Raw genomic sequence first — 22,739 nt, 5'->3', positions numbered from 1 at the left:
ATTTTTAAGCTTTAACTTTATTATTTTAAACTTTTTAAACTTATCTTTTATTTTATTTTACTGTTTTTGCTATTTAGTTTTTCATTTTAATTCTTATTTTATATCTTTGTTAGTTTTTAATTTTTATTTTTCAAGTTTTCAAGTGTTCATTCAAACTTTGTTTATTTTTAATTTTTCAAGTTTTTATTTTACATTCTTTAAGCACCTTTATACCTACTAATTTTATTATTATTATAAAGAAATATTTTACAACTATGTTACAATTCACAGTCTGCATTAGATCTAACTTACTTACCCGATTAGGCAGTAGTCGAGAGTATGTTTTTTTAAAAACTAACTTTTTTAAGTATTAGTATTTTTAATTATTGTTAGTTTGTTTTACCATTTGGCTTTAATTTTTTTTATCATTTTGTTTTAATTTTCAACTTTTAGCTTTTTCAGTCTTTGCTTTTTATTATTTGTGATTGTTGTTTTCATATTTTCAAATTTTTAATTTTCTTTTTTTTAGTTTTCAAATTCTTATTGCTTACGTCTTACAACCACATTTACGCGTTAGTGGAATTGATTGAATTTCAAACAATATACATATTGGTTATCCCATATGTATATTGTTTGAAATTCAACCAATTCCATAATTGCGTAAACGTGGTTGTAAGCAATAAAAATTTGGGAATTAAAAAAAAGGTTAAAGAAAATTTAAAATTTAAAAATATGAAAACAACAATTAGATACTATAAGTCACTTTTAGGCCGGTATTTATAGTCGATTCTTATTTTATAATCGTCTTAAGTAGTGGCTTAAGATGCTAATATTGGCGGCTTTATTAAGGCTACAGCACGTGTGAACGAATTTTAATCATAATTATAAAATCGTAAGAAAACTGACCAACTAGAGTTCGCCTACTCTCAAAACATAAATAAAGATAAAGAGATCTACATTGTTGATAAAGGGATATTAAGGAACATCGAAAATTGATTCAAGCGCGGTAAAAGAAAAGTTTACGTTTAAAGAAAGCCTCACCGGTAAGTTTAGGGTTACATTGAGAATCAGTGACAAAAAATTAAAAGTGAAAAAAGGTAAAAATTTAATGTATTCAAGATATTAATTAAACATAAGTTGAAATCAATTATAACAACGATGACAAGCTTTAGAAACAGCGGTAATATAATTTATGCATGCTTCAGATGCGAATAGGTACATCGATGTAATGAACAGAGATACTAAGGAAGCGAGATGCAGCGCTGCGATTGAAAAAAAGAGATACGTGCTTTAAGGGAGTCATTTCTATATATACCGATACAGTGGTCAAGTTCTTCCAATCCTTCACACATCCAAAGGATGTGCTGAGACTGAAGAGATTTATGAGAAGAAAGTAGAATAAAGACAATAAGGTATTAGTGGAGGAGCCCACGGACAACATACGCATATTTAGGGATAACGAAACAACAGCGCATTTCATTTTAATTTAACTAGTCTCAAAGTAAGATATATGTCATGCCAGTTACAAGTGCTTCTGTTTTGAACATCGCAAAAAGATATGTCGCAGTGAGGAGAAATGCATTGTATATAGAGATAAGGCTTACGGTAGATGTGAGAGAGAGGGAAGATGTAGGAAGAGTCACAGATCAACAAATAAAATATGTGAAAAATATGAGAAGAATCAACAAATTAATATGGCGTACAACAATTGCACATATAGAGAAACCGTCAGGATATTAAAAGAAACGCAAGATATTCCGCAAGCAGAATACGATAGATTTGAGCAACCAAATAAATAGTTCAGAGTAAACAAAGAAAGTGTTAATTACTTTGGCAACGGGAACGTAGTGAAAGACAAACACACAGTATGTTAAGGATGGAAGACACAAATAGAGTAAAAGGAAGACACAAATAGAAGCAGATAAGCTAGCAAAGAGAAAGAAAAAGAGAGACAGTCGGAATTCAGAATACTTCTCGCCGAATAACTCAAGATTTTTGCAGAGCGAGGAAAGAGCAAAAAGCCAAAATCAATGAAAAAGAGAGAAACCGATTATAAATGATTTAATTCTTATAAATGATTTAATATTTATTTAATAAAAGGGAAGAGGAGATAACAAAGGACAAGAGAGGCATAGCGTTACAAGGAGACACTAGGAAAGGACAAGAGACCGGTTCAATAGGACAAATTCAGATAGAAAAGGAGGAAAGTTAGTAGCAAGAATAAAGGCTATAGCAGATAGGGAACTTAAGAAAACAATTAATGAAGCATTAGAAAATAGCGAACATGAAATTTCTATACCTGAATTAATTCAAACGGAACAAGAAAAGAGGAAGAACAAAGAGGATATTCAAAGAGAAAGAAGTGAAATATGGGAAAAGGAAGAAAGAATTAAGAGAAGGAGGATTGTTGATAAGATGAGAAGAAGCTATTGGAAGGAAAGGAGACAAGATAATAGAGAGGAATCATTCACAGATGAATGGTGAAGTACAACTATATCAAAAGGCATATATACGTAATACATTAAGTTAAAGTATAGCTATAGCTTAATAAAGACTAGTTAATACATTAAGGTCATAACAGTAGTACATAATATTAAGAAAATATATTTTATTTTGTTCTAATTACTTTATTTAAGATATATAATATTGTTTTCATATTGTTGAATCGGTACGTTTTGATTTAATTTATCTTATTTATTTTATGCTCTTAGTATATTTTATGTTATGTTATTTTATTTTGTTTTAATTCTATTAATAGCGTATCTTTGACGACATACAAGATTACAATTGTATTATATGTTAGTTAATTATAATTCATTATAATTCATAATAGTTATATTCAATATAAAAATGGTAATTTGGAATTGTAAAGGTTTATATATAAAAAAAAATGAGTTACAATAAAAGATACGTGGAATCGATATATTTGTACTAACAGAAAATCAAAGCGATGAGAAATACTAAAGTACATTTTTCGGGGTACCACACAAATATATTAAATGACAGAGGCAACAAGGAGGGGTTGCTATAGTTATAAATAAGAGTATTAATTTTAATATCATTAAGAAGGTTATATTGATAACTCATCAAGCCTTTGATATAATAGGTATAATGATTAAAAATTTTAGTTTAGGAAATTTAATTTAATAGCAGTTTACAGGAAGCCTAGTAATGTCAACATTAAAGCTCATTGCAAACATATATTAGGTACTAAATATAATAATTATCCGAATTTATATGTAGGCAATTTTAATGCACATAATGTTAACTGGAACTGCTGTGATATCGATAAACAGGGAAAGGATGGAAAAAGTTATGGATGAGAAGGGACTTGTTTATTATAACTGTGATACTATCAAGGTAGGACAGATAAGACAGAGAGATAGTAGATATATAGATAGTAGATATATAGATATATAGATAGTAGAGATATAGATCTCGTGATAGGACCAATAGAAGTAATTGATGATATTGTAAACAAGAGAAGAATTCGTGGAGATCGGATCATTATCCTATAGAAGCTTACTTTACTAGGATCTCAGTTATAAATATATTAAGAAAATGAATAGGATAACGATTAAAAAGACAGCATGGGAAAATAAATTACATCAACACTACGTGGAGACTATTCAAAGCACAGGAAAATAAATTGAGGAAAGAGATAAAGAACAAGGATATAAACCAAGCATATAATATCTTTATTGATATAATGAAGGAAGCAATATATCAGTGTACTCCAGGTAAACGAAGAGGAAATGCACAAGAAAAAGGCAAGACTCAAAAGGACTCAAAAGGAAAGAAATAAGGCAACGCTCCCGCTGGTGAAGTGATGAGATCAAGAATGTGAAAAAGTTAGAATAGAGGATAGAAAAAGAGCACTTAAGGAGTTTCTTAAACAGATATTGATAGGAAAGTGATTAACGCTAAATAGAGGCAGTCATTTATGGGATTTATGGGATTTTGCAGTTTTATTAATACATTTAGTAATCTTATACGTATGGAAAACTATGAAAATTTTAAAGAATAGAAGATTGAATATCGAATGGAATGCATGGCCTACAAAAGACAGAGAGGAAATGATACGAGAAGAAATATATAAACTAACTCCTGCAACAGATAGATATATATATATATATATATATATATATATATAAGCAGAGTCTCCCCCCCAAAGGTATACTTCGGGAAAAGGATTAGATACACACACACACACACACACACACACACACACACACACACACACACACACACACACACACACACACACAAAGACAGAGAGGAAACGATATGAGAAGAAATATATAAATTAACTCTTGCAAAACACACACACACACACACACACACACACACACACACATATATATATATATATATATATATACAGAAATTGAATGGTAACTATAGAAATCTGAATAGTTCTCAATAGTTCTCAATTCCTTTCCATACGGGAGTGTATTCGAAAATAGTATTCGAGAAATTTCATTGTCATTTAAAATGGGGCATCCTATGTATATTCTTATATAACTTTATATATTCTTATATATATATATATATATATATATATGAAAAAGAATTGAGAACTATTGAGAACTATTCAGATTTCTATAGTTACCATTCAATTTCTGTAGTAACTTGAATAGTAACTATTGGCGATTACATGCATGAATAGTAAATAACTGCGTCTATAGATACGCCAATAATTGGTTTTCTAGAACTATTCGCCAATAATTGTAGTTACTATTCAATTACTATTCATACACATAGTCAGCAATAGTTACTTTTCAGAACTACTCGCCAATAGTTGCAGTTCAATTACTATTCATGCATGTAATCGCCAATAGTTACTACTCAAGTTACTACAGAAATTGAATGGTAACTATAGAAATCTGAATAGTTCTCAATAATTCTCAATAGTTCCTTTCCATACGGATATTATTGAATATTATTAATAAGATTTGGAAATTAGGATCAATCCTGGAAGAGTGGAAGAAGTACAAGATCTGTTTTATTGACAAATCGGGGAAGGAAAAAGTAAGACTCATAGCTCTGACCTTATGTGCATGTGCAAAATCATGGAAAGAATGAAAGACTAATATGGATGGAAAGGGAGAATAACTGCCAGCAGAAATTACCACGAATTCTAAAACTAGAACGAATTCAGAAAAGGAAGATCGTATGTTGAGAACTTGGAGCAAATCATTTCTGACATGAGAATCGAAATGTTGCAAATACACATTAGCCCTATTCATCGATGTAACATCGGCATATGATAATAGGCTGATAGACATTTTAATTGAGAGACTGACTGGTATAGTCTAAAGAATATAGTAAGGGGTTTATACATAAAAGGGTAAACATAGGTATATTCAATTTATTATAAACGAGGAACAAAACTTAGAAAGAAAAATGAGCAAAGGACTTCCGCAAGGGACAGTATTTAGTCCAATGCTGTATGCGCTCTCACATCAGAACTGACGAAGAACTTAGGGGAGGATATTAAATCAATTCAGTTGGCAGACGATATAGTCATTTATTCCATCGGAAGAGATAAAGAGAGAAATAGGAGAAATTCACAGACTGCAGCGAACCTGTTACAACAGAGGCTATCAGAGCTGAGAGTTACAACCTAGGAAGTCGGAGTTGGTAGAATTCAATCAGTCAGGATTCAATGATAAAATAAATGCATATCGAAGTACAGGGAACCAGAATAGAGAATGTTAAAGAAGTGAAATTCTTGGGAATATGGTTAGACAACAAACTAAAATTCCACCACCAGATAGACGATATACGAAGTAAGCTGTTTAAGACAAATAACATTTTAAAGTTCATTAGTAAGACAACAAAGGGAGTAGAGACGAATACTGCATTAAAAGTAAAAGATGGATGATAATCTGTTACTGGCCTGACAAGGCTTTTATATATCTTTATAATCTTCCCCAGGGAAATAAACCAGAAATTAAAAATAGAGAGCGCAATATGCAGGCATCAGGATGGTAATGGGGTATAGGAATTTTACACCGAATAACGTGATAATAGTGGAGGCTAAAGTTATGCTACTAGAAGATAGAATGGGAATACTAGCAAGGAATTTCATATTGAAGAAAATGATTTAGAAAATCATTGGATGGCAATGAGGAAGAAGATGGTATGAACTGGAAAGGAAAAAGAATTACGCAAGATATCGAAGTCCAATTTACAATAAAAGTGCTGTAACAACTGCATGGGAAAGAGTAAAATGGTTAAGAAAAAGGATAGGACTTGTTAGAAAATATGAAATTTTCGATATGAAGATATTACTGGTGAAATAGAAATTGATATAGATACGGGTAAGCAATGGAGAATGAAGGAAGGAAGGACGGAGAGAGATTTGTTCTGGAATTTCATGCATAACAATGAAATAATAGGTAGTATCAAAATAGTTTACACGGATGGTTCCAAGAGAAGGAAAGACGAGGCAATTGGAGCAAGTATAATTGCAGAAGAACAGGAAATAGCATATGGAATAAGTCTATTTAAGGATTGCTCGATATTTACAGCAGAAATCTTTGCTATAAAATCAGCATTACAACTAGTATATGCAAATTAGGAACGCAGGAACAAAAATGTCTTGATACTCACAGATTCTTTATCTGCAATACAGATGATAGAAAGCAACATCATAAATGTATACAGAATTAGATATGTTTTAGAGGCAAAAAGATGATATATAAAGACGGTAAAGGAAATTGATACTAGGATAATATTAAGATGGATTCTGACGCATATGGGGATCGAGGGCAAAGAGAGAACGGATAAGTTAAGAGCGGTTAAAGAAGCAACAACGGAAAGAGCATCCAAGGAAATCAAGACTCCATATAGTGACTACAAGACAGTGTTTAAGAGGGAAATGTGGAAAAGAACGCAAAAGACGTTCATAAAACGAGCAAGATCTAAAGGAATTTACTATTTTATAAAGGAAAAAAAAGAATCACATGGTTCCATAAGATGAACAAAGATAGATATTTTATAACTTGGATCAATAAAGTCAAGTCTAGCCACTACAATTTAAACTCATAACTAGCAAGAAAGGGTTATATAGAGTACGCTAGGTGCGATTGTGGATATGAAGAAGAAACTCTTGATCACGTGATCAGGCAATGTCCCAAGTATGACGAGGAGAGGATGGATATGAGACAACTAGGGATATTGGAGGAGTTTGACGTGGAGGAAGCTAAGAGAGAGGACTGGTTAATTTTGGAGTGCATAATCAATTTTTTCAGGAATATTGGAAAACTAACATAACAGGAAGAAATAAATTAGGGAAGACAGAGGATCTGTACTGAATAACCCGAGGGAAATTGAATTTAATCATTCCCGCCCGGGAACAATTCCAAAAAAAAGCTAAATGAAATTGAATGAATATATTTTCATTTGTTTTTAAGATGGATTTCTATTTATTTTAATTTAGTTACTAAATATTTAATAGCCAATCAAAGAACGATTAACGATTACATTCGCTCGATAACCAATCAGAGACAATATTCATGAAAAATATTATTTATTAACAAAGTGATTAATCATAATTATATGCTAGCTTGACCTATAAGAACTATATGGTTAAAAGTTGATAAGAAAATATATTGAAATTGCTGAGAACTTTGATAACAACCGATTGACTTGGTGAAACGCATACTTCCTTCGTTTTTTGCCAACCTTCGGTTAGCAGTCGAGAGTAACAAGCGACTATGAATTTTCTGTTCGACTTGGAATTGATTTAGATTGTAGCGATGCGACCCTTTCTGGGTTAAGCGAAATATTTTAATTTTTTAATAATAATATATACAAGATGTTTTTATTTCAAAAGACCCATTGAAATATCTTTTTATAAAAGCGTTTTAAAGAAAAACATTTTAAACAAATCATAAAAAAATATGAGAAAATGCCAATCAAAGTCAACACAAGATTTTTTGAGACAAAAATTTCAATAAAATTATTAACATATTCTTGGCTAATCGATATTCCTTGAAGTTAATCTTTGATAATATAAAAAAATAACTAAAGCATAAATTCCGTAATATCAACTCTTTTAACACTAATAACGACATTGATGAACAGAATAACGATAAATTCTTATTTTTCACAATTCTATCTATTCGTTAAAAAAGTCCCTGAAAAGTTTAAGAAATTTTTTATAAATAATCATGTATTGGGTTTGAGTGTGGAATAAATGATTCGTGATTCACATAATGAAAAGAAAGTGTATTTAATAAAAGTACCGAATACAAACTATGAAAAAGAAAACTCGGGCGGAACACTGTGACTGTTGAACCGTATCGATTATAATTAATAGCGCCGTGTACGGTCTTCCTCGCTCGATGTTCGATTCGGCGCTCAATATCGTAGTGAAAGATAATTGTAGGGATATCTAACGTCTATCACACTCAGTCGCTCAACAGTGAAGCATGACAAATCATATTATTCAACATAATGTAGTCAGAATGGCATACAAGGACTTAAACAAATTGAATAAATTTATAAGAACCCAAAAGACAAATTACCGTTACGTGCATAGTCTGATGTAGTTTATAAAATTAATTGTAAAAATTGCGAGGCTTCATACATCGGACAAACGGGGAGACTTCTAAAAACCAGGATGTTGAAACATAAAAATCATATTAATAGGAATACCACACAACATTCGGTTACTATGGACCATATCTATAGAGTTAACATGTTATCATGTCGATGGTGTAAGGATATTGGATACGGAAAATAATTTAGAAAAAAGATTAATATCTGAAATGATTTTTATATACAAATAAAAACAAGCTTTGAATTTGCAAACGATCTCGACCCCCTATTCTATTACATATTTGCTTGTTATCACATGTTTATTATACTGCGTACTGTCTATGCTGTTTCTTTGTACCGTTGCGTCTATAAGTAAGATCACTTTATTATATTTTTAAAATTTTATTAATTGACTTATACAGTTCATTCTGCACCACAGATTTATTTTAATTTTTTAGTAATTAATTTTAGACACTCAATAATTGTATACTGTAATTTGTATACTGTAATTTATAATTATTTATTTATTGTTATCCTCCATGTTTAAATTATTTTCAGTTGATTTTTATATACTATGACGAATTCCTCTTATCTGACTGTTTGATTTTTTTTTTTTAACTACTTTGCAACATCAACGTTTTATCAATTTAACTCATAATGGTGTAGCAATGCAGGATATATGTATAAAATACAGCGATGTAACAGCGATCCTTTCCTACCGTAATTCTCATATATTGTACTTACACTGAGGATGATTCTAAACAGAGGATCAAAACGTTTGTAATTTCACTTTTTATGTAATACATTATTATGTTCACATATAAAGATTTTGTGTTGGCTTTGATTGACATTTTCTCATACTTTTTTATGATTTATTTCAGCAAAGTCTCAACTTATACTATTTAATTTTAAACAAAAATTGTAGAGTGAACAAAGGGAGACATTCGATAGTGACCTTGCCTTTGTCGCAGACGTTCTCTTTTCAAAGTCATTTGAAGTCATTTCAACTTTTGTTTTTTAAATAAAATGACTTATTTTTGACATTGGAAATCGATAAAGCAGGAAATTTTACGATTAAAATATGTAACAACATGTGGAATTAAATTGATCCTAAAAAGTAATTTCACGGTCAAAAAAATGTTTATTTCAGAAGTGAATAAAGCAATCATTCAGTTACGTTTTATATCATTACATCAAATTGACCACAGAAGTCATTTCAAGGTGTACTTGTATATTCAGTACGTGAGTGGAGCCATTGCTTCGCACGACCGTTCAGTTTCCAATAAAGATTTCTGTAGCAACGACGTTTATTTTAATACGAGTCGTCGAATATTTTCTCAAACAAAATACACCTCACATCACTTTTACCGAATTTCATAATATTATTAATTATTATTAATAATAAAAGTCACAAGTAGTTCTCAATTAAATAAATTCATTAATTGTCCTTTCCTTATTTATATTTTTAATATCGCGAGAAAAACGCTGATTGGTTAATATATTAATATGGCCGATTACTTGTTCCACCATCTTCATGTTCATGCGCAAGAGCACCTTGTTTCTTTACCATGATTCTAGCACTTGGAGAGTGTCATAATAATTATCGAAACAGAAGAAATAAATAAGAAGGCAGGGTGTGCATCACGGCGGGGCCCGACCACGAACCAGTCGTGAAAACTCGTAATTATTTTGCGAAAAAATACCACTTCAGCCAGGAATCGAACCTGGATCTCCTGCTTACCGAGCAGGCATCTTATCCTTTCGACCGAAGCATGTGATGATATTTAATGCAAATAACATGTTTAGAATAACACGTTAACAATACAATGATACACATATATACATATATACATGTATATTCTCTTGAATCCCCACGACCAGTACTTCAGAGAGATGATGGATTTATTCTGCAATCAAAGACAACATTTTCTCAAAGGCAATATCTGAATCGTCGTATAATTGCCAAGATTGTTTTATGTCAATTAACATACACAACGTCCACGTGAAGCACGGCAAAGATGTCGTCTCAACGTACCAGAAAAGGATGATTCACAAGTGCTTGCCGTGTTGGGTATAGTTGTCATAATCCTCATGTATTAACACAGCAAATTGAGAGCAAATTAAATATTCCGAAATCAACAGCTCACAGGATTTTGAAATTTCATAACTTCCATCATGTTAATGCAGGTATTAATGCCTCAAGATTTTCAACAAAGACTAGTTTTGTAGATGAGTACAAACAACAATATTGCGATGATCCAACATTTTTTTAAGTATGTACCGTTTAGTGATGAGGCTATGTTTTACAACACTGGACAATTAAATCGGCATAATTATTGACCCGTAAAAAACCTACTGGTATTACGAAGTCAATTATCATTACATTTTTTACAACACCACTTGAATTGCTTAATAACACCGATCTGACAATTAGGGAATATATGTGGATCAAATAGGATGATTATCCCTCACAGTACAGTAAGATAGTTAGACAACATTTGAATCTAATTCCCAAATAGGTCATGGTGGACCTGTTTCATGGTGGTTTCCAGATTTGACAAGTCCGCATTTCTTTTTATGAGGTTTTTGAAGAGATTTTTGATAAAGTTTTTTGAAGAATATTGTATACTCAAAACAACCCATCACAAGAGAGAATATAATGGAGCGTATACTTCTTGCTTGTCAAAGCATTCCGAGAAATGTTCTTTTATCAATTGTCGATAACTTTGAACGTCGAGTTTAATTATGTTTAGACAATAATAAGTAGATATTTGAACACTTACTTAAATAATGAAAGAACACTCTTAGATCGTGAAAGGCAATGAGACTCGCGTTAAACAAATATCTTAGATCATGAAAGGCAAGGGGACTCACAATTATATTTTCATTTAGAAAAAATCAAGTTGATCTTGAAATGACTTCTGTAGTCAATTTGATCCCATAACTACATGAAGCATAACTGAAGGACATTGCTCGGATATGTTTTATTCATTTCTGAAGTGACATTTTTTTGACCTTAAATTGACCTCTTTAGGGTCAATTTGACCCCACATGTTGCTATATATTTTTATCATAAAATTTCTTTTTATATCGATTTTCGATATTAAAAATAGGTCATTTCATTAAAAAAAAAAAATTAAACTTTAAATGACATTAAAAAAAAAACTTCTGTGACAAAAGCAAGATCACTGTCCGCTTTCCCTTTTAAACCTTACAATTTTCATTTAAAATGTTTTTTTTCTAAAACGCTTTTCTAAAAAGATATTTTAAAAGGCCCATAATTATAATAATACCCATTTATAATGGGTATTATTATAATTATGGGCTATTGTGTATACAAAAGAGATATATTATACTTTCCTATGGCGATACATGCTTCAGTCGATGTAGGTCGAGTTAAGTAGTAAGTTTTGAAATACAGCCAACTAACCGAACGTTCGCACGCAACACGAGAAAAATACATCGTACCACGCGTACATGGCTGTTACTCGAATTCATAATCAATCAAAAGACCGAAAAAATATAAATCTAAACATATTTTTACAATATTAATATAATTGGCAAGGCATTATTAAATGTAACAAAATTTCGAGAGAGAGAAAAAGAATTCGATTTATTGTTCTCTCTCTATTGTTTATCTGTTTATTCGTTAAAAACAGACTTTTATTCAATAATGAATTTTAAGGATGTTAGAATCTGATCTTTTAAACATCGAAATAAACATTGATTTTTCCAAAAATCATAAAAATTATATATTATATTATATATTATATTGCTAAAGAAATACATATAAAAATCATCAAAAAAACAATTTTCAATTCTTTTTTCATATTTTAAAAGTAATATAAAATAATTTCCAATTTGCTTAAATCTTTAAAAAAATAATTGAACAAATATAATTATGTCACGATCTAAATTAAAAATGGATAATCAAGAAATATCGAAAAAAGTTTAATTTGTCATTTGTCATCATCTTATCGTCGTTGTCTAATCGTTGTCATCTAATCAGAATTTTTATTTATAATCTTGATTTGAAATAAACAGAGAAAAAAAATAAATTGTTGCCAAAAATCATTGCAAACTAATGATGTAATACCATAACATTTTTATAAACTCTCTTATAAAACAATTTCTTCTTTTATTTTTATTTACGTATTTTTTTTTTAAATACACAAATAAATTTATATAAATTTCCTTTTATATAAATTTCCTTTATATTCTGTATTATTTAATTTGAAAAATTATAATTTTATTAATAATAACGAGCAATAAAAGCTACGAAAATGGATTGTTTTTCAAATTGTAATTACGATTCAAAAATTTTAGGTACCCTAAAAAAAAATAATAATGTTATTTCATAATAATGTTAATAAAGATAATAATGTTATTTAGTTATTAAATATGACTTAAAAATTATGATTAAATAATATATATATTTATGATATATTTATGACATAATGATATATATATTTATGACAATATTTGATAATTTTATATATATAAAATTAAATATATTATATTATTTTTAAATACAATTAGATCAAGTTTTTAATGGATCCATTTTTGTAGTGAGTATGAAAAATTAATATATTCTTATAAATATATTTATTTATAATACTTGTATTTATATGAACAATCTCATATATAAGATATTAAGTTTTTCATAAAGTAAACGAAGTAAACCAATTGTAATTATATTAAACTTAAAATTTTCCTTAAAGAATTTTCCTTAAAGATTCTTTATTTTTTATATTTGATTGAAATTATGTGCTTATTGTGTATATTCGTTTATATGTATGTATATATAAATTGTACAATAACTCAACTAAACTCGTAATATCTCGGAAATGTCTCTCGTTTAGATGTTATTATTTATATCTAGTTTGATGCATCATAATATATTATGTATACATTTTTATATAAATTTTATATAATTTAATGTATATCTTTCTATTTGAAAAAGAAATATAGTTTGGTATAATTCAATTTGAAATTGTAAACATTTTGATATAATCATTTCTAATTAGATCTAAACTTTTTCTTCGAAAAAAATTTCAATATAATTTTACATAATTGTATATAAAATTATTAATATTTTGATATAATTACATGTAATCAGATATAAAGTTTTTATTAAAAAAAAATCCAATATAATTTCATATAATTTGACATGGAATTATTAAGGTGTACAAAAAAATTCTGAGCTTTTTTTTGTAAAATTCAATCTTTATTCAAAAACAAACAAAAAAATATTAATTAGCGAAATATTCCCCGTTTGCATCTTTTGTCTTTCGGGTAGCTTGCGAATTCCTTGACGATAGAAGCTCGGCTTCGAAGCGATAAAGTCATCAATACATTTTCGTATCTCTTCAAATCTCACGAAATGTGTATCAGTCAAATGATGCTGCAGCGACCAGAATAGGTAATAATCGGAATCGCCATGTCTGGGCTATACGCCGCATGCGGCAGAAGTTCCCAGCCTAACGCAAAGATATGGTCCTGAGTCGCTTTCGTAACATGTAATCGAGCATTGTCATGAAGCAAAATCACTTTATGACATCCTTGGCCAGTAAATGGCCTCTTTTCTTCTAATGCATCGCTCAAATTGATCAATTGTTGTTGGTAGCGGTCTGCCGTGATTGTTTCACCCGGTTGTAACAACTCGTAATACAACACACCTTTCCAATTCCACCAGATATAGAGCAAAACCTTTTTGGCGTGAATATTGGGCTTTGGCGTCAATGTCAAAAGTTGACCACGGTCAACCCATGATTTTCTACGTTTAGGGTTATCATAAAGAATCCACTTTTCATCGCCTGTAATGATTTTGTGCAGAAAATCTTTTTTCCGGAACTTTGAAAGCAAAGTGAGTGCAGTGTCACGCCGACGATTTTTGTTGTGTTCGGACAATTTATGCGGAACTCATCTGCCTTCCTTTTGAACCTTTCCCATCGTATGTAAACGTACGGAAATGGTTTGCTGCGTAACGCCAAGCTGTTCTGCAAGCTCCTTTTCAGTTTGCGCAGAGTTTATATCCAGCAGTGCTTGCAATTCGCCCGTTTCAATCTTTTGAGGGCGTCCAGCACGCGGTTCATCTTCAAGATTGAAATTTCCTTGGCGAAATTTTTGATATCATCTTTTACATGTAGTATGACTTACAACGTTCTCTCCATATGCAGCACAAATCATTGCAATGGCTTCAGCAGCATTTTTCTTCAGATGAAACGCGAAGTGGATGGAAAATCGAATATGCTCTTTTGTTATTGTCATCGTGAACACTACTGATTTTTGAGATTATGTGCATCAAACGCCAAACCGTATGGCATTTTAGAAGGCCAAATGTCAACGCTTTAAAACCGCAAAAGGGCGGGAAGATATATAAAATTTAAATTATTATTTTGATATTTGTATGAAATCTAAAGCTCAGAACTTTTTTGTACATCTAATATAAATATTTTGATATTACTATAATATTTTGATATAATTTTAATTACATATAATTAGATCTAAACATTTTATCCGAAAAGAATTTTAATATAATTTTATATGGAATTTTAAATATTTTGAAATAATTACATATAATTTGTAATATTAATAGATCTCATTATATATAATTATATCTAATATGATATAATTATATATAATTAGATATAACTTTTTTTCCCAGGAATACAAATTCTCTGCTTTAAAACACAAATTCTCTACTTTAAATTACAATTATGATTACAAATCTCCTATTTTATATAAGAAAATGATTTTTGTTTTTAAAGCAGAGAATTTGTGTTTTTGTCCAAAGTACGTACACAGCGCAACACACATAGATTTCTTGCTTTGTTTTCATTACATTCGGTCGATAACATTCTCATAATCGGTACTTATTTCCACGTTGTACTGTTACCATGTTGCTTCACGAATTTACTTTTTTGTTAATAACTTTTTAACAAACAGTGATCGCTATCTACGAGGGTAGTCTGAAAAGTTTTGAGTCTAACATAGAAACAAGTATTTTTTTGGTCAAATATAGTTTTATTTTTCAACATAATCTCCTTTTAAGTCGATACACTTTTCCCATCGATACTCTAACCTCTTTAACCCTTCCAAATAGTAGTTGGCGTCTTGCTCCGCAAAATAGGCGTTTACGTATGCGATGACCTCCTCATTCGATGAAAATCTCTGTCCTCCAAGCGAAACTTTAAGCTTAGAAAACAGGAAAAAGTCGCTGGGGACCAAATCTGGTGGGTGGTCAACCAATTCGAAGTGCAATTCGTAAATTTTGGTCATGATGACCGCCGAAGTATGAGCAGATGCGTTGTCTTGATGGAACAGCACTTTCTTCTTCTTCAAATACGGCCATTTTTTTGCAATTTTTGCCTTCAGCAAGTAATGATGCGTAATACGCTCCCGTTATTGTTTTACCTTTTTCAAGATAGTCGATACACACAATTCCGTGACTATCCCAAAAAACAGTCGCCATTATCTTTCCAGTTGATGGAACCGTCTTCATCTTTTTCGGAACAGATTCACCCTTTGCAGTCTACTGTTTTGATTATTTTTTTGTCTCTGGAGTGTAGTGGTGAATCCAAGTTTCATCTACAGTTATGAATTGACGCAAAAAATCTGACTCGTTTTGCTTGAACCGCTCCAACAGAGCCTTGGAAATGTTCATTCGAATTCGTTTTTGGTCCAAAGTGAGCAAACGCGGCACCGCGCGGATAGCTTGCGCATATCCAATTCTTCAGTCAATATATGACAAACGCGTTCTTTCGATATGCCCATAGCCTCTGCTATCTCTCTAACCTTGATTCGACAATCGTCCAGTACCATTTGGTGAACATTTTCGATGTTATCAGCGGTGGTTTCGATATTATCGCAGTTTTTGGCCGTCCCGAACGCTCATCATCAGCCAAGCTGGTACAACCACGTTTAAATTCAGCTGCCCATCTTTTTACGATGGCAAATGATGGGGCAGAGTCCCCGTAAACAGCGTCCAACTCGATTTTAATTTGCGCAGGCATATTGCCTTTTAAATGTAAGAATTTAATCATGGTACGATATTCAATTTTTTCTACTTTTACAAAAACACTGACATCGACTGACACAAACAACTGTCAAACAACAACTGAGCGTCCAAAATGGCTGAAATTTTCACAAAAGTCTTTCAAATACTATTACTATATACTATTGTAGTACTAGAATGGTTTTGACGAGTAACGTCATCTTCATGTCAAAACTTTTCAGACTATCCTCGTAAAGGCCTTCTCAAGATCATTCAGAGTAGTGATCGCGTGATCCTGACAACGTATATATGTCAAGGTCGTCATTGGAGGGGACTCCGTTTTTCTACATATTTACCATAAAAATTTACTAACATTTATATAAGTATATCTCAAAAACTATACGAGATCGTCAATTAAGTTATAAGAAAAAGTTGATCAGTATCTTCATCTATATAACATATCTCAAAGTCAAGGTCATCCAAGCTATAAGTCTCCTAATGTAAATATTTATCAAATTTTAATTAGAAAAGAACTTCAATCCATATAAACAATCATTTAAACAATAAAAACGTAATGATAATATATTAACTCAATGAGAAAAACATATAAAATAAGTAATTTTTCAACTGTATAATTTTATCTTTCCTTTAAACTATTATAAATAATTACATATATTATATACATTTTTAATAATAATTCGAAAAAATATTCTAAAGCATAAAAAATATTCGTAATAAAATATTCGTAAATTTGTTAAAATTAATACGAATCTTTTTTACCCGAATAGTTATATATGTATAACATGTTTGTAAAATAATCGCGAGTCAAATGAAATACCTGAATAATTCAAAGGTGAAATTTTGTCTTAGCTCAGCGAGGGCGCAAAGTTTGCGCGACCGGAAATAAGCCGTTTTTAAGCTAGCATAAATTTTAAATCGAAGTTACGTAATGGGGCGACGGGCGTGCGAATCGCTCTATTTTTATGACTAGGATATCATTCTACTTTAGCTAATTTAAACATCAAAGATAACGTAATGTAATATAACTCAACGAAGATTTACACCCGACTGACTAATTACATCGCACGAGTCAGTTTGTGATCCTAATAAATTCATTCATGAACTTGTTATTATTCACATATATACTCGTTTACTGAATTCTTTTAAAAATTGATGCGATGAAAATAAAATTGCACAAAGAAAATAGCCGACCGAGCTGATCAAATTAGTGAAATTAACATTTCACGTTCTAGATATATCTGACGAAATTGAATTTTTTAGTTAATCGTATCGAGAACTAAATAAATCTACAATACTAATGAATCCGAAAATTATGTTTTTTAATTAGCAAAATAACCAGATAAATATATCATAAAGAGACGCATTGTAATAAATAATTTGTCAAATATAGGAACTTATACAAGAAGAAGAAATTATTAAAGCAGATTTTATCATAATTTAGTCTAGAAATTTGAAAATGAGACAATAATTCACCTCAACGATGTAATGAAGACCCGATAGTGTCATCCTCGCTACAGAATCTTTTCTTCGTACTGGTTGCTGCCATCTCAGAGTGATACCCTATAAATATTCAGAAATTGTGTTGAAATATTTTTATCATAATTCCATAAAGTATCTAATTTTCTTGCAAAGTCATTAAAAAGAAGTTTAAAAAAAATTATCTAATATCATAAATTCTTCTAATTTGACACAATTTAAGCTATATACAACAATAGTGTGAAGTTCGTAAGTAACAAATTATCAAGAGACACAGATGGTGTCTCGACGCCAAGTTCATCCGCAATGAAATTCACATAGAATAGCGGCGAGACGCCCGTGGACTTTCTTTACGCGAGACCCCGGGATGAACTTAGTCTACATTTTCATATCTCAGCAACAATTGCTTTAATTAAGTTCTAACTACGTTTAATCGATAGTTAAGTATCAAATTATATAAGAAAAGTGTTTTTTTTTCGCATTCTACAAACTGAGATATCGCGACGTAAAGTTCAAATTGGTAAATTTTAAAAAACGTCTTGGGCCCCTATTCTTGAATTTGTTCGCAATATTGCGTATGCGCACATTTCGAATAGTCGAAATGCGTATGCGCTCTTAAAATGCGATTCTGCAACACGTATTTATAGTATTCACAATTCAAAACGTATACATTTCTTATTGCACCGAATTATATTTAACAGCGCAAAAAAATATGGACTTTCTTGCAAATGTAAGTGCTATATATTAATTTCAAATGTATTATTTTATTTAATTATAATTATATAGTTAATTGATAAGATATTTTTGTCTTTTTTTAACTAAAGAATACAATTTTGTATATAATTATATAGTTATGGACAAAACCGTATTAGGTTAGAAAACTGTGAAAACTATGTGTGTTATTCTAAATAATATAATATCTTATATTTATACAAAAATGTTTTCGAAAAAGTAAAGTCAATTCATACAATCAAATGTACATATAAATTTTTCTATATGTTTTTCTTTGTCTGAAAATATTTCTATAAATATTTCTTTGAAGTTTTATTGTTAATAGTATATTATATTGAAGCAGTTAAAACGTAAGATTTATTTCTTGAAAATTTGATTTTATTGTATGCAATTAGAACAATTTATTTATTAAATGTAGTTCAACAATTTCTATTAAATGTCTTACTGTAATTTTATTTAAGCGAAATATTGAAATAAATTGTTTATCGGATAGCTCAAAAGGATTGTCCCGAATGTGAAATCTTCTTTTTCTTTCAATATTTTTCAATCCATTCATGATTGGTATTATAATATCTTCAAGATCCATAACGTTAAGAGAATGGATTATGCCATTCGTTTCGAGATGAACGTATGCCATGACTCATTAGTTGTCTTGCGAATGAAAAATTGCGTAAATGTTTTATTTACGACCATCAAAAATAGCATTCTACAGATTTTAAAATGCGATCATTCGCAAGATGTAGTTTATATATACATAAGTATTTCAAGAATAAGGTTCTAAAGATTTTCAGATGCGATCATTCACATCTGAAATGAGCAATTTGCATATGCGCAACTATTTCAAGAATAGAGCTTCTGGTCGTTGACCGTGACTTTCTTTTTTCTGTCGCAAGAGCTGCTAGTGAATGCCTTTGTATGACAGCTCTTGCAGCGCTCATTTTTTTAATGTTTTTTTTATGTCTATTGTCTTTGACAGATGTCTTTTGTGTGAAGTTGTATATATTAATGAAAAAGAAGATATGTCACATATAATAGTAAGTAATACTGTAATTATATAATTAAATATTACTTTTTCGGAGTGGTATCACTCTAATGATCTATAAAAATTGTACAAGGAAAAGTACAATATTTAAAAATTAATTAATATTGACACGAGAAATACTTATCATTCATTTGTAATTATTTTCAGAACAAAATAGTAAATTAGTGAGACACGCGTCCGCCGTCGCTAGGCACGCGTAGAACACGCTAGGTGCATGTAACGTACGTGAATACCACGAACACAGTCGTGTTTACGCGATATTCCTTCGCTATGCTCCGACGCTTTGGAGTTCGCGAATTTCAGTGCGATTAAAAAAAGAAGTATAAATGCTTTTTGCGGCCATTGCCGCACTTCGCCTGGCGGTCAGCTGTCCCCGACGGATGGTCGATCGGGAGAAAGTTAGAGGAGGAACGGAGCGGAGGGACAAGTTAGTACAAGCGCTCCGTTACAAGTATACAAATTATATACATATTAGGATAGGTTGAATAGTAGATATTATTTAAATTTAATAAGATTGTGATATAACACTTGAGTTTAAATAGGAAAACTTTTGAGTACAAAAATGTGTATTTATATTTTATTTCTATTTTGTTAAGAAGAATTATTCTATATTATAATTCTTTGAACTAAGAATGTACCACTTATAATGTTCACATGACATGTGGTTAATTGTTGATTACACGAATGATATCATTTGGGTTGTGTTAAGTATGGCAATTTAAAAATAAGTTTTTTATTTAAAGAGGAATTAAAACTATTATCACTAGAAGAGTTAGACTAGAGAGATTCTTCAATAGAAATACAAAAGTACTATGGCGTAGATTTTATTTAATGTTGCTACATATAATTAAAATTAAGGTAGTTACTTCGCAACATAATTTTTTCAAAAGTAGGATTAAAACCACTTGAATTAGAATAGGAAAACCTTTAAATGGAGATACAAAGATACATATCACTTAAGATTATATTGTTTTGAAATAAATATTACTAGTGTTATCTTTTAATTTTGTTTTTTTTTCCACTATACTTGACATCCTTTTTTATCTTTTTGTAAAAATGTAATTTTATAATGATATCAGACATTTTGTAGTATTAAACATCTTTCTGTGTTCGAAAAGCGCGTCTATAATCTCACCTTTTATATTTGATATTTTTTTTCTATAATACGCATAACGAAAATAAACAGGATAGAAAGCGGAAGAGCGAACGAGATAACATGCTTGCTCTTTTTCCATGCATCCGATTGGCGATCGACAATGTCGTTGAATTTCGCGGCGAGTTTGACTATCAGTGACAGTTCATTTCGGAATGTAAGTGATGTTTACGCGCTATAGTCTATTATCTTGTAAGTAGATTCTAAAAAGCAATATGAATATTGCCATTTTAAAAGCATGTATTTTTCATTGTATTGTATTTTTATGTACATATATGTTTGTGCTTCTTTCCAGAAATCAAAATTAAAAGTACTATAGTCTGAATAGATTGTTGTGCAACTCTTGATTATATTGTGATATATTTATTTAAAACAATTAATCAAAGAAATATATCTAATAATTATTAACAAAACAGTATCTTTTCAATAAAACTGTATTAATAAAAATATAAAAATATATTGTACTAATTTACATGTATCGTATATTTTCAGGATATACAAGAATAAAAAATGCAGTTATTCTTGCAAGAAAAGAATTATTTTTATAAGTTTTTATTATAAGTTTTAAAGCAACATCCTAAAATATTTCAACAAATATTAAATAAAAATTTTTTAAATATGACAATTTTGATGATTTTGAAAGCGAGCGTGGCATAATGGACAACGCATTGGTCTAGAGATTCCGGATTCAAGTCTAGATAGGATTGAAACATTTTTATACGCTCGTGTCTTCTCTCGACGGTCTGGCAAACCATGAGAGTATTCTTGTCCACAGAACTTTCAAAAATTTGCCGTTCGGAACTGGCATTAAAAAATAGGTCCCATATGTCTGTGTATCATCTATATGCGCACCACAGGCATATGAGAGTGAAGTAGAAGATCTAAAAGTCTATATAAAAGTAGAAGAAGAAGAAGAAGAAGAAGAAATTTAGTGATTTGATGTCTTTGCAGTAATACTGCTCTCTTTGAATTAGATTCTTGGCAGGTTCTTGCCTGCCAAATTCTTAAATGTGTGAAATTTTAAATTAACAGAGTAATATATAAAAATAATAAATATTATCATTTTACATAATAAACACTTCAACTTGGCTTTTTATTCTTCTTAACCTTATTCATTGTAGTTCAATTAATTAATATTAATTGAACCCCCTACCGTAGTTAGATAAAACTAGACATTTTATATTGTAAGAATTAGATGACCATAAGCGGTCATGAAAGAGATTCGGAATATAAACAGCTAACAGAAAGGAGCCGTCGCAGTCGTGCAGACTAAGTGTCTTGGTAGTAGGCAAGGAATCCCGAGTTCAAATCCAGTCGGTCTCCGTTTATTTTTCCGAATCTAATAAATATCTTTCAGCTCAGAAATGGGATACAGCCCATGTTACCTCAGAGAGGATACAGCCTATGTTACCTAACAAGGAGAATTCAGTGGATTTGTGTGTCGTTTGTGTGTTGTTCGAAATGAACAAAAGTCGGGGAGTAACGGTACTCCAATGTCGTGTCGATCGTTCAGAGATGAACGAAAAGTCGGGGAGTAAAAGTACTTCAATGTCGTGTCGATCATTCAAAAGTGAACGAATTCGGGAGCAGAAGCTCCAAGTTTCGGATAAAATTCTAGTAGATGAAGACTCAGTATATTCGGGATGAATGTAATGTCAGAATGGCCGAGCTGTAAGAATTAGACGACCGTAAGCGGTCATGAAAGAAATTCGGAATATAAACAGCTAACAGTGAGGAGCTGTTGCAGTCGTGCAGATTAAGATTATCATTGTCTTGATAGTAGGCGAGGG

General features: G+C 30.6%; 1 protein-coding gene and 1 pseudogene across 6 annotated transcripts in view; one reads left to right on the top strand and one right to left on the bottom strand.

Annotated features, from left to right (window-relative positions):
* Nucleotides 1–22,739, bottom strand: part of rho-5 (rhomboid-5) — a 473,385-nt gene that overhangs the window by 79,295 nt on the left and 371,351 nt on the right. For 5 of the 6 annotated variants that reach the window (XM_089073458.1, XM_089073459.1, XM_089073457.1 and 2 more), the window contains one exon: nt 18,020–18,106. The exons of the other annotated variant lie outside the window; for it this stretch is intronic. In XM_089073458.1, coding sequence (XP_088929584.1) covers nt 18,020–18,106 — 87 coding nt within the window. The remainder of the gene's footprint in view (nt 1–18,019; nt 18,107–22,739) is intronic. 6 annotated transcript variants of the gene reach the window in all.
* LOC148937296 (uncharacterized) lies at nt 1,229–12,865 on the top strand (annotated as a pseudogene).

Source organism: Pogonomyrmex barbatus, unplaced genomic scaffold (genome assembly GCF_055798465.1).
Source record: "Pogonomyrmex barbatus isolate J1 unplaced genomic scaffold, ASM5579846v1 scaffold15, whole genome shotgun sequence".
In the NCBI taxonomy this organism is placed as follows: domain Eukaryota; kingdom Metazoa; phylum Arthropoda; class Insecta; order Hymenoptera; family Formicidae; genus Pogonomyrmex; species Pogonomyrmex barbatus.
The sequence above is the reverse complement of the archived record's forward strand: the minus strand, read 5'-3'. Positions and strand labels throughout refer to the sequence as shown.